General features: G+C 43.2%; 1 protein-coding gene across 5 annotated transcripts in view; it reads left to right on the plus strand.

The window, feature by feature from the left end:
• The window catches only part of LOC100648174, a 177,929-nt gene that overhangs the window by 43,257 nt on the left and 117,814 nt on the right, over positions 1–16,858 (plus strand). For 4 of the 5 annotated variants that reach the window (XM_048410448.1, XM_048410447.1, XM_048410449.1 and 1 more), the window contains exon 4: positions 10,373–10,543. The exons of the other annotated variant lie outside the window; for it this stretch is intronic. In XM_048410448.1, the coding sequence (XP_048266405.1) occupies positions 10,537–10,543 (7 nt within the window). In that variant the 5' untranslated portion in view covers positions 10,373–10,536. The remainder of the gene's footprint in view (positions 1–10,372; positions 10,544–16,858) is intronic. 5 annotated transcript variants of the gene reach the window in all.

Genomic DNA, 16,858 nt, shown 5'->3' on the forward strand with positions numbered 1-16,858 from the left:
TCGGATAGACATGTTCACCTTCGAACAGCTACTCTTTTATGAGCGAATAGTCTAATATATATATATTGGGTTGGAAACTAAGCGATTGCGGATTTTGTCAATACCACCTAATGACAAAACCCGCAATTATTTAGTTGCCAACCCAATATATAACCGTGTCACTGTGACTCGAAGTCCAATTCTGGGTCTTCCTTTTCCCAGTACACAAATTGTGTCAAATAAGATACCAAGTATCGCTAATCGATAACAGGAAACGCGTCAAGAACTATCTGGCAATCGTTCCCTAGCATCTAAAGCAAACTAAGAGATCCACACGTTAAATGTAATAAATTCGTGATGGCTGTCGTGGCACCCTTGATGGCACTCGTTCGTGATTCAGCGCGTTACCAGTGTACACAGTGGCTCGTAAGTACGTGGACATTCTGATCGATATTTATTAACCCGGTTATTACCAAGAATACATGAATTAATCAAAAGTAATTCCTCTGCTCTGGTATCTTCTTTTATTATCGGAATTAGGAACGTGTGTACATCACAGGAAATTTCAACTGTTTATTAAACGTCTTATCAGTGGTATATTAAAATTAAACACATAACTCGTCCAAGTAACAAACGGTTTTAAATAATATTATTATTGCAATCGATCGCGGCAATCTCTTGGTCGATTTGGAAGATCCTTTTTCATCGTTATTTCTATCCGTAGCTTGACGACTAATAAGCCTGACCAGCTAAACAGAATAAACTCCTTAAATACCGAAATTCGGAGAAATAGCCGACGCGGATGAATTTATTTCGCTAGAAACGGTATAACTTAAACAGTGGCGCGAGAGATATTCTCGAATTTAATCACAAGCAGGTCCGTAAGCCAACGCCTAATCGTACAGGCTCTAACCGTCGATATATTCTCTGCTTTGAAGCGGACCTTACCACCTAGCAACAGAGTCCTCTCCCCACCCCCATACTGTGACCTGCTAATATGTAAAATGCTCAGTTTTTCTATACGTACATAGCGTACATACATATGAACCTATACAAGCGTGTACATAGGTTTCATTTACACTTACTGCAACGCTTATAAATGTCAATCTCTTTATCGTATATTAACTTGCAGAGGCAAGTTTTGTCGCGTCACGATATTCTACGATAGCTGTAACAAAGGACAAAATGTTGGACCTCTTCTTTTCTCGATATTCATCGATGACATACAAAATGCACATAACGACGGCATGAAAGACACGAAAATCTTTGAGGCAATAAATACTAATCTTCGATGTTATTGATCTTTAGGAAGACGTCATCCGGTTCGATTGTCGCTCCAGTGAAAATCTCACGGATCTCGACTTAATCAAGTTCTACCGGAGCAGGTTCACTCACAGTAAACTCTTTGATTCTATCGTTGCTGAGAGCCTTCGGTATAGTCATCGATTCCAATCTCACGTTTGCTGACCATTTAGGCCATTTAGCCACGCATCGCCGCTATTTCTTCTAGGATTTCATTAAGCTTAGCGCTATGGTCGTTTCAACACAATCCCTACATCTTAATCAAGCTTAACGCCTTCCTTGTATTCCCTCGCGTCCACAATGACTCGGTCATCCGACAACCTCATACGATCAGACAGAGAAGCCAGCTATAAAGGATCCAGCACTTTTTCCAAGGTTCATTGCTTCTAAATCCGGCTAAGGTATAAATTTTGTCCAAAATTTCGCTAACGAGTAATTAGCCGACGAAGCTATTTTTCTATTCCTAGTTCTAAATGGATCTGTCGACTGTCCACAATTACTTCGTATTAATTTCCATTATTTTACTTTTCCAGTCTACCTCTTTGTTCTATCTTCCGTACTTCTCCAGATTTGGCTACATGAACGCTATATCTCGTGTATGCGAGTCAGGCGATACCTTAGGCAACAGTATCATTTTCTTCTCTACCTCAGTGACAACTATTTCCGGCAATCTTAAAGGGAAGGTTCACGCAGCCTCAGTTAGTTTCAGTTCAGCTTATTTGCAATTAGTCTTAGCAATTTGTTCGTCGCCCAGCGTCTGTATCATTCCGATACTTAAATACCTTCCTGCAATTTTATATCAGCTTGCCGTGAAAAGAAATCTTCCCTCGCCTAGTTAACAAATTAATAAATCGAAATCGTCGGCAGTCTTTCTGTCTCTAGTTTTCTAACTAATTTATACTCCGCGAGAAATGAGCGACCAAATATTTTCCAGTTGTAGAGGGCGAGATCTATCTTGAAAACCGACAATACGGCGGCTGATACGGTGTATCCAGTTTATCATCGGCGGAAATTAAACTAGTTTCGAGGCCGGCCAGAAACGATATTAGCCAGGCCGAATAATCGCCGTGGAAAACTGGGCCGCGTTTATCGAGTGTCGAGGCTCGATCCCATCCTCGAATCTTGCTTTTCTCTGTTCCATTACGTTCGTATCGCGATTACGAGATCATCGCGCTGCACCAGTCCCAATCAACTTCCCCTTCAAAGCGATCTATTGTTCCATTGGAATATCGGGCCGAAGTTACAATTGGTTTAGGCAAGGAGGATCGAAAATTACGGGCGAATCGAAAGGGCAGAAAGCTACGGGCGTAGCGGGTTGTGGTGCGGTGTTGCGCCAAGTTGTATCATAGACCGCTTGCGTGCAAGTTGGAAGGCGATGCTCCAAGCAACCGGGCAATCGAGAGTTTCGTCTACGAACCGAAAGCCTAGATTCGTCGAAACTTGTAATTGGGCCACGGTGTAGTTCCATCGAGAATCGGTTGCAGTTCGGTGCGTGATCGTAAGACGCGAGATTCGAAACAGATCTTTGCAACTTTGTAGCTCTGTAGATTGTTCCAGTTTCTGGTTAGAACGTGGGGATGACCGTAAGTGTGTCACGATTAATGCCTACTATATCGCTGAAAACTCTGGCAACTTTGACCTTCGCCGCGCCGAATAGGATCATTTTTGTAATATGCTGCAATACGTGTAATCTGCACGCGATAAAAGAAAATATTATTATTTAGGAAAAGTAATAAGTTTATAGAATACTTATACGATATAAGCGTATAAAAGTTCAACATGCGGAGCAAAGTGACTGTATTCGATGCTATGCTTATGTTATTTTTGATCCGCGGTGAAGGGTGTACAGGTGTATGGAATACGCGTAATACAGAAAGTGTATAAAACATAGTTGAACGAAAACATAGATAAACGTCTATTTAAGTTTCGTCTCGTTAATCGCATGGACAAAGATACGCGGTTTAATAATCGTAAATCATTGACACGAGTGGGAGAAGGGAGAGAAAAATTCCTTGTTTCATCTTTTTGCAATTTTGCAATCTTCCTGGCTACATCTTAAAATTTTCATCCTGAGCAGGCAACAGAAAGTAATTTCATTTCCTTTTGCCAGTAAAATCATCGAGTCTTCTCGACTGGCTGGCTTTCTCCTTGCAAATCAGCCTGTTTACGGCATCAGTTGAATATTAATCGAACTCTATGACGAGAAACTTCTGCGGAAAACTCGGAGAAGTGTTTTTTCTCGGTATCCTTCGTGTTCGCCGACTTCTTCGCGGAAAGTTGTAATTGAATCGGCGACGCACTCGCTTCTTTGTTTGAATTTTAATCGAATCCTCGGCAGCTTCTTACTGTCGCTGGCGTATCGACGAGACCGGGTAGTTTCCGCAATTTAATGGACTCGATTATCGGGCATAAACCCGGTCGCAAGGACGTTCCCCTCTCATTCGCCAGTTCTCTCGCATAATTGACCGAGCCGGTTGCTTTTTTCTGACGAAACTTTCTATTTTGCGAGTATCAAAAGCTTCCATACGACGTTGTTTCGCCTTACAGAGTTTCAAATTGCTTCTTCCCTCGTCTTTGAAATTTTCCTGAGATTCTTTCCTTTGGATTCTTCTTTAATTAATATTAAAGAATCCTTTCGCGACACAAGTGGCTAAACTTTGATACGAAGGCCAAGCTGTTCGTCTAAATTATTACAAACGTGTTACACGTGGTTTAAGCTTGCCAAAGATCCAAGAAACGGAAGGTCGCTGCTCTAAGCCTAAATCAGTCAGTGGACCATCGATGCACCGATAAATTGCTTCAAATATATTTCAAAGGAAGCAATCAACTTCCCCTGCGAGCATCCTCGAAGCTCATCAAACGGCCCAAAAGTTCCATCTTTTTTTCTCCATATGGCCTTCGAGACGCGTGTTGAGAAAACGAAAGAGGGAAAATAATATAACAGGATGAAAGAGAATAAAAAAGAAACGAAAGGGCGGTTCGAGGGAAGAAACGAGCGAAACGAGCGGTGTAAAAGGATGATTCGGAAAGTTTTACAACGAAAGGCGAGGCTTCGGCTCTCCTCCCTCTCTCGCTCTCTCTCTTTTCCCCTTTCTGTCTCCAGAGAACACCCATGAAATTCTCGGCCGCCATATTTCTTTCGCCTGCCCCTCGGTGCTTCCTCCGCTCGCCTTTAAATCCACCAACGCCAACCTCCTGTGCTCGACCATTGTTTCCCCGGTGGGGCGAAACAACGAGACGAACGAGAAAGGAGGTCGGAACGACAGGGAAAATTGCCTGCGCCCCGTTTGCACGCGATTTGCAGGGAAAAAAAATGTAGACGAGCCTGGCTGATTAAGAGTCGGAACGCGGCAGATCGCGGAACGCGTTTCGCAAATTGTTTCAAAGCGAAACAATTTGATATCGGGTTGGCGATATGACCGGCGAAAAAACGGAACCTCGTGCTCGATCGACTCTTTTGCGTATTCATTAAACATCGAATTCTTGTAAAATTAATATTTCATTGGCGATTTGAACAACAGTCGATCAGAATCCTCTTTGAAAATAAAGAGAAGAAAGCACGGAATTGTTTGGAACGTAGAAATATCGCGAGGAACAATGTGAAAAATCCTAAATGGCCAGGAGGAAGTTTGAGAAAGAATTGGCGAGCGATGGCTATCGCGTTTGCGATTAATCGAGAATGAAAAAGAATTGAAATAAAACACAGAGATAGAAAACTGCAAGTCTTTAAATATTTATCAAGTGAGGATTGAACCAGCCGGAAGTCCGACCGGTCTCCGATTCGAAAACGATGCTAAAAGCAACAGACAGAGGAAGAAAGAGAAACGACGATAGAAGAAGCAGGAAGGAAGGAGAAAATAAAAATAAAACAAAAGGGGAAAACGGTAGGTGAACGGTTGGAAAACGATAGGGTGGAAAGTGCTCGCGCAGCTCTGGCTTTCCAACGGATCGTTGCTGATAAAGCGCGATAAGCGGCGCCGCGACACGTTATGAGGACGGAAACGATAACGCCGGCACATTTCCAGAGGAACGTCGACTCGCTTTTCCGCTTGGTCTTTGCGCTTTTCGAGCAGCCGGATCGACGCGACGCGGACGTAACCAGAGGATAGATCGTGCTGCAGCAGGTTCGTGTCTCCAGCAGTCTTGTAACAGGATACACACCGGCTAATTGAATGTGTCCGCGTTTGTGCTCGGATTAAATCCCGCGGTCAGGATTCGTTAGCTGTCGTGCTGCTTGCCGGGTTGTTGCTGTTGTCGCGACCGTTACGCCGATAATCGCCTACACGCAGATCGATGCTAAGCTCCTTTCCATGGATTTTCAACGACGCTTGGATGCGCGCCGCTTCACCATCTTTCCAGGTGATTCCACCCAAACGTTTCTTCTGTTTATCCTTCACCGCACGGAACGAGACTACGATCCTTACCGGGAAACGACACGAAGTATCTGTTGCGTGCTAAAGAACGATAGAATTCTTTTTTGTTAACTCTTAGCGTAGCACTGTTTGCGGCTGGTTCAACTGCCTCGACCGAATATTTCCTGGTGTCCATACATTCCGCGAATTTCTTAACTTACGTTTCTTCTCGTGTTAGCTTCAGCCGGAACCAAGCAGCTTTTAAGCACTCGTTAAACTCGACGATCGAATAAAACCGTACCGCGGCTTTCGAATTTTTATATCTCAGGTTATCGCTCATTTTAACAAACAGGACAGATCGCTATGTTCCAAGGAAGAATGTAAAGGTTTAGAACTGAAACGAAAAATCATAAATGCCAATAATATTTTTTCTACATTTTACTCAAACCTGAGGTATATTCTTGGCGCGAGAGAAATACGATCGGACGGAAAATGACCTGAAGAAGGTGCAGTGAAGTTACAACAGGTGCAGTGAAAGTTACAAAGAGTCCGTTCGACGAAAGGCTCGAGCTTGAAAGAGAAGGATATTCTTTCGAATTAGCGTCTTATTTTCCTTTGTGTATTATTCTTTCTTTGACACGAGCATCAAAATCATCCAACGTTAAACGATCGGCGTTCCTTCTTTTTCCCTGTCCTCGTAATTCGATAACGCGAAAATTCCTTTTTATCGTGACTCTATCGCGACCGAACAATCCGACTCTTTCACCTACATCCTCGAATACGTTTTACAGAGAACGCATTAAGCGACAGCCCATCAGACGCCTTCGTCGGAATCGTTTGCTGGTAACGATCATCCGTAGGCATCGATTCTTAGGCTCGATTCCCATCAAAGAGATCCCAATTTCCGTCGATTTGTTTGGCGCGAGCGATTCCTCGACACAAAAGCGCCCACCCACCACGGGCATTGTTGCCATCCAGAAGCCCTCTCTAATGATTCAGGATTACCGTCGGTCGACTCGTGAAACAGTTGTCTAACGACCGTCTCCGCCTGTCTCTCGATTCCAATCCTCCTAGTCATTTTCCTTGTGCATCTTCGATGTACATTTATGCACAACGAATGACTGTCATTTAAAAAGACCGTTTGTATGGAGGAAGGTTTAGCCACGTTCGAATGGAAGAGCGCGATTTAAATTGCCGAGGTTCGTTGCTTTTTAATACGCAGACTGCTACGGTGGTCATCGATGACACGTGTTATTGGATTTGTTAGAGTGTTTGAAACTTGCATGGACTAAGAAACGTGGACTTTTCAACGATACGACATTTTGTAAAAATGTTGCGCATAATAATGTCGCGGCTGCCAGGGCAAAATATAACATAGAATTCGCGCGTCGAGTAGAATAAAGTGAAATTGATCGAACGCGGCGCACGATTGGCGCGCCGTTTTCAAGAAGCAACGAAACGTAATTTCTGATAACGCGCGAAGAAAATTTGCTTTCATATAAACACACTTGGTCGGTTTTGCCTGCTTTTCGAATATCACGACGAAATACTGGAAATTCGATATTTCACGTTAAATATTTCTCAAGTAGCGTAGCTCAATAACACGTATCCGATATTTTTCTGGTAAATATTTTTCAAGTACCGCGTCAAACGATTTTCGATACCTCGGTTTCAAATATGCGTCGAAATAAATAATATAACAGACACGGGTATCCGATATTCTCTTTTGATCTACTTCGTCCGATATCCCGTTTGGAAATATATACCCATCTTCTAAGTAGCACGCTATAACTGCAGACAAGCGGTGCGCTTCGATTCCATCGAACCAACTCAAAATACCCCTCGAGCAACATGCTAATTCCAAGTTTCATTCCTTGGTAATTCCCAAAGCCATTCGGCTCGACCCGAGTCTCTCAGCAACTAAAGCGACCAACTTCAGCCGTCATCAATTTCTGATTTCACTGTACGCATATATCAGTATTCAATTTCTCTTACGTTCTACTTACGTTCATAGCCGTTGGCTATTCGCTGCTCTATGGATATTTATGGAAATTTAAATTTTTGCGAGAACTACCGAAACAGGAGCATTTATCATTAGGTATAACTTTATTTCACCCGCTAAATATTTTGACGTGTACCGCACTTTCGATATTTTACATATCTTCACACCTTGTATGTATATTGTATTGTATTGTATATATATTGGATGCACTTTTTCATTTGTAAATTTCCCGTAAATATACGAAAATCTGCATCTGCAGTCTACTTATCAGGCACACGCGGTATCGGTAATCGTAAATTTCAAAGCTTTGGTAACGTCGTTATTTCTCTACTCTTCTAATTTATGGATTTAATCAGCCTGGCTTCTCGGCGACTCGTAGATCCACGAAGACGAAAGGAGCAATATTCCCGATTGGCCTCGGGTCAACGATATTCTCGCCAACAGTTTCATCGACCAGAAATCGGCCGTGAAACAGGCACGTTCACGAATACGAGCGACGGCAACGAGAAGCTTGCGATTCGGCGCCGTAAACGATCGAGTGTAACGTACTCGATCGGACCGCGGCGCCGAAGGATTCCTTCAGGACCGCAGAAATCGAGCCTCGGCTCGTACCCTTCCACGTATCGCGATAGCAAACGCAAATTTATAGCCTCCGGTTCGCTCCTTCTTCAGCCCCGCCCTTTCCCTCCGTCCCTTTCCTTACTTCCAGCCTGTTCTAAACGCTTTCGAGCTGTTGCAAATTGCTGCAGCTGTCTGGAGAATACTGATTCAGCCGTAGAGTTCGCTGCCGACTCCCCGGAGGAGGATTAAACCGTGGGGTTTAATAGTGAATTGTAAGAATGGGTTTTGCGTAGTGACGCTGCGAATGTTAATTGCAGTGGATTTTAACGGATGGTAGATCGTGCGATGTAAATTCGAAACGAGACCGCTACGTTCGACACGCGTTTTGCTACGAGCTGTTTATTTGTTAAGTCGGTTAACTCTGAGGAACAGAAAGTAGAGAAAATCGACCAAGTTGCGGATGAGATTAGCGAAAGCGTTTCGGTGCTTAAAATTTAAGAAATTTTAAAAGATAAAAGTGACGGATTATATTCACAAGGCGGACGATTTTTCTAACACAGTTTAACACTAGAACTACCGATAGTTAACACGAAGCTGTTTCTACCAAAACCAGTGAAAATGACTGGTCTTTAAAAAATACGTAATAATGGAATATTTGTATATTTATTGATTTATTACTTTCTTACAGAAGCAATTTCACGTTATGTAGTACATTTTTGGTATTATGATCCCTGAACGAGGTTTGACACGTTTATAAAATCGTAGAACCAGTCATTTTCACTGATGTGGTATTTCCAGCGTTAGCATCTAGCGATCTAGCGATCGATCCAGAATTTTCCTGATAACCGATATCGTCATATCGAATGATACTCAGTACAAATTTTAAAAACGTGTGGCAAGTTGTACAAAACGAGGAAACTGGTTAATTGGGGTTCGATAAACAGATTGCAGGACTCTTGTACACTTTGACAAATACCACTCATTTTCACTGGTATTGGTATAAGTAGCCTTGATACGAAATTATTTTCAGTTTGAATACATAAAAAACAAAATAAAATTCATTATATTATTCTTTTAGTTATCGCTGTGAAAGTCATTACATCATTGTGGAAAAAAATATAAGACGAAGTAGGAATTTTAAAATAAAATTGTAAAACCGGTCAATTTGACTGGTATGGTAGTTCTAGTGTTAAATATAGTTGGAGCTAATAGAACGCATATATGCGTTCTCACACAACCATTCAATTTTTAGCTACGTAGCTATTCAATTTTGAGCTACGTAGCCATTCAATTTTGAGCTACGTAGCCATTCAATTTTGAGCTACGTAGCCATTCAATTTAGGTTAAAAGTGGTGTTAAAGTGGCGTGATAAAAAAGACGTATAGATGTTACCCATCTCACATTCTGATGGTTCCGTTGAAACAAGAGAAATTAATTATCAAACTGGTGAAACCTAAAGTGTATAGCAGACTACAATGCCTTTCGTAAAAAATATGCAGCCCACGGTGTGCTTGTTCGTAAAGAGTGGGCAGCCCACGGCGCACGCTTAACGTCGGACAACGCAGCGTTCAAAGAGTTAAAAGCGTAAATATCTATAAAATGTGCTAAATCCGACACTAAAGAAGATCAAATAAATAAGTAAAATACGTCAATTATTATAGAATTAAAGCCTTTCACGTGCCATTTTTCCGGATCTAACTGGTCAGAAACGCACAATTTTGTTCTTTCAATTGTTTCTTGATTGCATGATAATATACTTTTCTGTTATTTTCTTCAATTATGATACTGTATCCTGCTATATGATATATCTCGATACGATAAGATGCAAAACGCGAGATAAGAAATAAAGTGAAACAAATGTTTTTATAAGTACGAACAAACAATTGTACTTCTATTAATAGAAGAATCGATTGGTTGACTACCTCGCAAGGATACGAGCGTTAAAGGTTAATGGACGGTGCAAATTTCTTTAGTTACGTTGATGAAAATAGGGATTTGCATAAACATCTGCATAACTCGATTCAGTTGTAACTGAGGTCAATTTCCCCACGTTAATGTGCAATTTAAATACATTAAGAACTGTATCCCCCGGCGCGGTCAAAAGCGGCAACATTCACAGTGCAACGAGGCAATTTCTACGCTCTTCTCAAGCGATATTCCATGGTGTCTGTTGCAGGGAGTGTTCTATGTTCCTGCGTATTTTCCTGATCAAAGTAGAACCTGCGAGTAAACCCGGACTTTCGAGTTGCGTCTCGAAGCGTATCGATATCGTCGCCTCGCGGCCAGCAAACAAGCACAGGAAAGTGTCCTCTCGACCAGAGGAGAGTGCAAGTACTCGGCATGAAGGGTGAGTCCTTTAAAAGTTGCCTCGTTCGATGCTCGACCTATGGTCGATCGACCACCGTCGATAATTCTGACCTCTTGTTCGTGGACACAATGCTCTCATCTACGTTGTTTGCGTCGTTAGAAATTAACCACTAACCGACCGCCAACAGATCGTCCAATCTTGTTGCGTGCGCGGTTGTTATCGAACCGAGAATTCTCAAAATGATTTTTTATTTAGTTATTCGCGTTAGCAATCGATCCACCGAAAATAGAACGAATGACCCGATTTCGTAGTTTATTTAACGATCTCGGTATATTTCCGGTTACTAGTTAATGGATTCGATGATAAATTCATTCGAGTTACATTTCATGGACACGTGGACTGTTAAATCTACCGATTTCATCGAGACACGACTTCGAGGCTGAACATTTAGACTGTTCTATGATAGTTAAATGATACGAGAAGAAAGACAATTTTCTTATATGACGCTTAATGTCAAATTCAGGTTCAAACACAACTGACAGATCTTCCACGTCGATTTTCTCGAAAACTAAGGAATTTTAACGAAAATCTATTTTTTCTTACTTTTTCTTAATTCGATTTTTTTTATTAAGGAATCACCTCGTGCTCGTATATTGTCTCGCATCGACGAGCTCGTCGAGTATTCGACTGATTCTCTCAACACGAAGATCTATAATTAATCGTCTGAGGAAACGCACGATGGAAACGGTAATTGTTAGTCCAACTTCGCCAAGAAGCTTATTCAACCGTTCGACTCGATCGTCCACAACAGACGTAAGAAAAATCTACCCCTTTAACCCGCGGTGCGGCGAACTAGACCGTCGAGAACTCGATAAAGAAGCGCGGCAGGCTGCGGAATTGTTCTCCGCGAGAGAATATATCTGCAGGCAGCGATCTCTCGTTCGCTAATCTGGCTCCATTAAGAACTTCATCGACCTTTTATCTCGGTCGGGCGTAGCCTCCGCGTTATCTTTTAATCGTTTAACCTACATCAGAGTGCGGGAGAAAAAGCTGCGAGGTACGGCACGGGTCGATTCCGTCGCTGCGAGATATATCGCTGGAAACGCGGCGTAAACCGAATTTCCAAGGCACGACGGCAACGTTCGGTTATCTCCTGGAGCTCCTACGATTACGGCTGTAACTCGCGTTTATCGTCGGGAAAGCCGCTCACGCGCTAGACGGCGCACGTACGAAACGCATAATGCATGCGATCCGCGTAAATTCAACCAGCCGGCCGATCGTTCGTTACCTTCTCGAGTTCTGTTGTACGCACGAGCCCCGACAGGCTTCTTTTTTCTCTGACTTCGAGCGACCCGATCGAATCGTTTCGAAACTCCAAGGAGCCGCCAGCGAGGAAAATTAACAATAATCCGTCGAACTTGATAGTAGGTTCGCGTTATTCGACCCTGCCCCTCGTCTTTTGTTACGTTTCGCGCAACGTTTTCCCCGGTTGTTTCTGCCCTTTCACGCGTAATCAAATAATAAAGCTCTAACGAAATAATTCGCCGCGAATTAAAATATCGTAATCGAATATCGTATCGATGAAATTGTTTTATACGAAGTTAATTCGATTAAATTATCTCGTATCCACTCGATATTTCAGGACAGTGGCTCAGGATGTACCTTCGTGACGTTCGTTTGCACCTTTTATTCGCACGATCGTTCGCCTCTCGTTGTCACTGAGTCGAAGCTTTGCTGGTCGAACGAAAAACCCTGCAGGTTGGAATGCTTTTTTCAGAAGCACGGAAAGATCGTAACAAATAGAAGACGTCCCTAGCTACGAAACAGCAAAGACGTTGAAACGAAATTTTTAGAATTGTTCAAATTTTCTCTCAAATGTTTCTCGTAGTTTCGTTTAATTTTATTAGCGCACCGTTCTCCCTCAAAGTCGGAATTCGCGATGGTATCGTTCCTTTCTTCTGCCTTTTCATTTTTGCCTGATCTTGTTCCGACGAAAGGGAGCGGCTTTCTTTTGAAACAAAACGCAATGGGAAAAAGGATGTCACTGAAAATGTAGAACAGCCGGGTTGACGGTTGCGTGCGAGCAATCTGCGTGGTTGGCTTGATCTGGGTCACGGAAATCGCTGGAAACGTAATTTCAGGATACGCGTTCGACGCCCTTTTCTTCGCCGCCTTTGGTGACCCGCTTTCCCTACGCGATCGCTGTTTCGATTTAAGGGGCTTTCCACGACCCGAATACGTTGCCTCACGCCGGTTCGTTCCGTAGAAAATTGTTCTCCTCTTTTATCAGTTTTATTATCGTTATCGGATGAACGATGACCGAATAAAACGTTTCGAAATTAAAAAGTTTGAAGCTCAAATTGAAACTATTTCTGTTTAGTTTATAATCTGGCCGTCCAAACTTTAAAATGATATCCGACGTTTAAAGCAAACTTTAGAATAATAAACGAGGATAAAATGCGCGAGAGTATGGTTAATCGGATCGAAAGGAATTCAAGGCTATCTCACAGCCAGACAACCTTCAACCTGCCGCGGACAATGAGCTCTTTTATCAACGACAGCCATTTATATCGTAAATCGTGCAAAACATCCTCCTAAATTGCTCAGGAATCGCGGACGCCTAGCCGGTGCTTAACCCAGTCCAAAACACCTACGAGAACGTCACTGTTCGAGCCACAAGATTCAGAACCATCCTAGATGACTCTTCTTGCTCTAGAATCTTCATGAAGAATTCCGCTTCTTACACTTAGGAAAATATTTCGTCCTTAAGCTCCAAGCTCAGTTTTATACCGAAACGATCGTCGAAGCTACGATTAATACGCTTTAGCGAAATGAATCTTAATCGCCAGAATTTAATCGAAACTTCGATCCAAAATTTACTCTTATTCCACTGAACTGCTCATCGTCAGATCGAACTAATCCCGAATCTAATCCTATTCTCCTAAACATAGCATTCTGCGGTTCAAAAGCGCGTAATCGTCAGTCGTTGTCGTAGATACTTTGCAGCATGTACCTTGCCAGTTAATTCCAACCTAATTTATCTCATATCGACGTAACGGCGGATGTTAAATCGGTAAATGTACACACTTTCTAGCGAATGTATGCGCATACTAATTGTCCCTCGAACGAATAGTCGATAATTTCGCTGAAATCTTTGCAAATGTACGCGTTAACAAACCAATGTTTATCAAATTTTACACTCGCACTATGAAGCCTGCAGGGCTGAACGCGATAGGTGTACCAAGAATTACAAATTGTTTACACAGAGGCGACAATAATCGATGTTATGTCTATAACATAAACGACGACGTTCGATGCGTATACTTTCATGTTACATTGCATGATAATAAGCGTATAGTAATTTTGATAAATTATCGATTACTTCGATAGACATATTTCTCTAACTATTTCAAGTTACGAAAAGTAAACGATATGCATAGTTTTTCCAATTTTTGAATCGTGACACCATTTTTCCTGGCCGGTTCTTTGTTTCCTGTAAAACGAATAACGCGACGTTTTATCGGTAGCTAATCATCGTTTTACAAAGTTTTTTATTTCTACGATGGGTTTCACACGCGCATGATAGACACCGAATATACATTATTATACGTGCATACGAATGCAAGCGTTCGCACGACGATTCTCACGAGACGCAGTATCGCGACACTCGTTTCGTGTATCTCGGCAACGATACTTCTCGTACGGAGACAGACGGGACATTAAAACAAATGGCGACATTTACACGGTACGCAACTCGCGATACGTGTATCACGATACGTCCATCACGGTACGTCTATCACGGTACACGTACCTCCGTGTGAAACCGGCTTAACGAACTCGATACGTCGATAGAATCAAATATGTACATAGATTTTTATGACTGCATGCATCGCAGTCTTCGGATGTTTTGTTCGTCGGGACGCTAGTTTGTCCGAATATGTATGCGCCGTAATCATGGCCTTGTGTCTGTATAAAACGACAGAGCAGAACAATGGAAAGAGAATAGAGGACGAAGGAAACAAGGGAAGGAGAATGGAAGACGAAGGTCAGCGAGGGTCGTCCGGTCCGGCGGATATCGCAGCGATTTTCGAGGCGCGCCGGGTTGCGCGGAATTGGGGCTGTAGCCCCCTGGCGGCCGAGCAAGGGGGTAGCACTGACACCACGACCCAGATACGGGCCATTGTGCACCGTATACTGTATACTCGGATTGCGTCACAGCTCGGCACAGCCGCAACGTCGGCTCCGGATTCCGGCCGAGGCTGCTCGAACTCGATCGTTTTCCACTGACGCAGTCGTGGCTGCCGTTTTTCAGCCACCAACCACCCCCGGCCTGCCCAACACCCTTCCTTCTATCCTACCCGCCTGCCTGTCTTTTTCTCTTTCGGTCAATTCTTGACCCACTTGGCCAGGCTCGTTTTTTTCTTCTTCTTATCAACCAGGCCTTAGCCTCTTTGGCCACGGTTTCCTGTCGTTGCATTTCCAGGGAGAATAAAAATCGCGTGGAACTTTCGATAGTGGCGGTGAAATAAACTCGATGGTAGCGGGGGAATTTTTTGGTTCGGAAGGTATCTCGCCTGGTGAACTAACGAGACCGATGAGGATGAGAAATATCAGACGTTAAGCTTTCACGAGGATCGATGCACGTCGTGCTTTTGCTTCTTCTGCAAACGACCGCGTTACGAGTTCCACCTTTGCACTAGGGTGGTCTCGTGACCGTGACAGTTCACAGCTTCTGGTCTGTCCTGAGGAAGAAGAGGAAAAATTCGGAGCTTAATACTCCGCGTCCTCGGATGTTATTCTTCTGGTCTTGCGGTAGACAATCGCGTTACGAGTTACACTTTCGTCACGACGTTTCGCGAACGTCGCACTTTGCTTGTTCGGAGCGAGCGTGATACTGTGAATTGTTCACAATTTGTAACTGAATTGTTCGCGACAATTCGCGGTTCCACGTTTACTCCTGGAGAAAGCGAACTCTAATATCAGCGCGAAAGAGTAACTCGCGACACGAGTGCCTCTCGAAGAACGAAAAACACGACGTCCAAAGATAAAGTATACCAACGTTCGTGTTCTTGCTTTCGTAAAAACATGGAAACGTCGAAATGCCGAAACTTAGACGAAGCAGAGATAAAATTGAAAATTGCAAGCTTACTTTATCCGTTCCTAAAGTTACGCAAATTCACGGTGGTCCCGATTCTATTCGAAAGCTGCTATAAATTAGCGAATAGCTTAATTCGAAAATCGAGAAAGTTGGTTCCAAGCAGGTTCGTCTTATCGCGAGAGGAGAGCCAGGATTTTAGCAGATGCTAGCGCACTGACATCGACGTAAATCGGCTCGATTTCAAGTTCACTAATGGCCGTGGTCACGGAGGAACGCGGTATGTCCAGCGTGAGGATGGTTTGGGTCGGTGAATGCTTTTCGTCCAGTGGAACGTCCAGTTTTCGACGGTTAAACGACTGCAACGCTTTTAGCCAGATCGTTAGCGTGCTTGCTCTGCCCGTTTCTGGACCGCTGCCTAAATACACGGTGCCCGGCAAGTTACGATTTCGAAAGTTACAGACTCTAGACTGGCTACAGGAATTTGCTTAACTCGAGAGAGTCCCGTCTTTTGAGCTAAATATGAGTTGGCTCTAAACACGACGCAGAGGCAGCGCGTACGTCTATTTAGTTCGATCCTTAATTTTCTTAATTGGAAACGATAAAGTTTATTAAGAACTTGCGATTCATTTTACGCGTAGAAAAGCAGGACAATTTTGCTAATTAACTTTCACTTGATATTTAACGGGCTTTCCGATCTCTTTTAGATAAAAAGGATCCACCGCGGATTCCAACTCGCAGATTCTATCTCTAGGCAATCGTGCTTCGATTGTAAAATATTACCGGAGGAAGTTTTATACGTAATAGGACCGAAGGAAACAATATTCGTTTCCAAAGTAGCAAAATCTTTGATCTCGTTCTACTCGGTTCCCGACCAGGCTACGGAGTACATCAAGAAATTTGATAAAATCTAGCCAATATGGAGAAAGTACGTGGAAGAACAGCGAAGAACAGTGAACTGGCTGAGAAGGAAGGTAGAGCAGCAGCAGCTCGATCGAAGCTTGCTTCGAGTCGTCTACTCTATATTCTACTTATACGAAATACAGGTTCGCAAGCGGTGGTGCACGGATTATGCGAGCGGAAGCTTATGGCGTGAACTCGTTGCAACGAAAAACCATCCGGCAACCTCGACGGAGCTGAAGCTTTTACGGTGCCCTACCACTACAACTTCTCATTGTTCAAATCTCCATTTTCATTCAGCGGCAGGTACCGACCGCGTGATTACGAAATTGCGTCCAAGTAGAGGGCAGAATAAACGA

This window comes from Bombus terrestris, chromosome 11, assembly GCF_910591885.1.
Source record: "Bombus terrestris chromosome 11, iyBomTerr1.2, whole genome shotgun sequence".
NCBI lineage: Eukaryota > Metazoa > Arthropoda > Insecta > Hymenoptera > Apidae > Bombus > Bombus terrestris.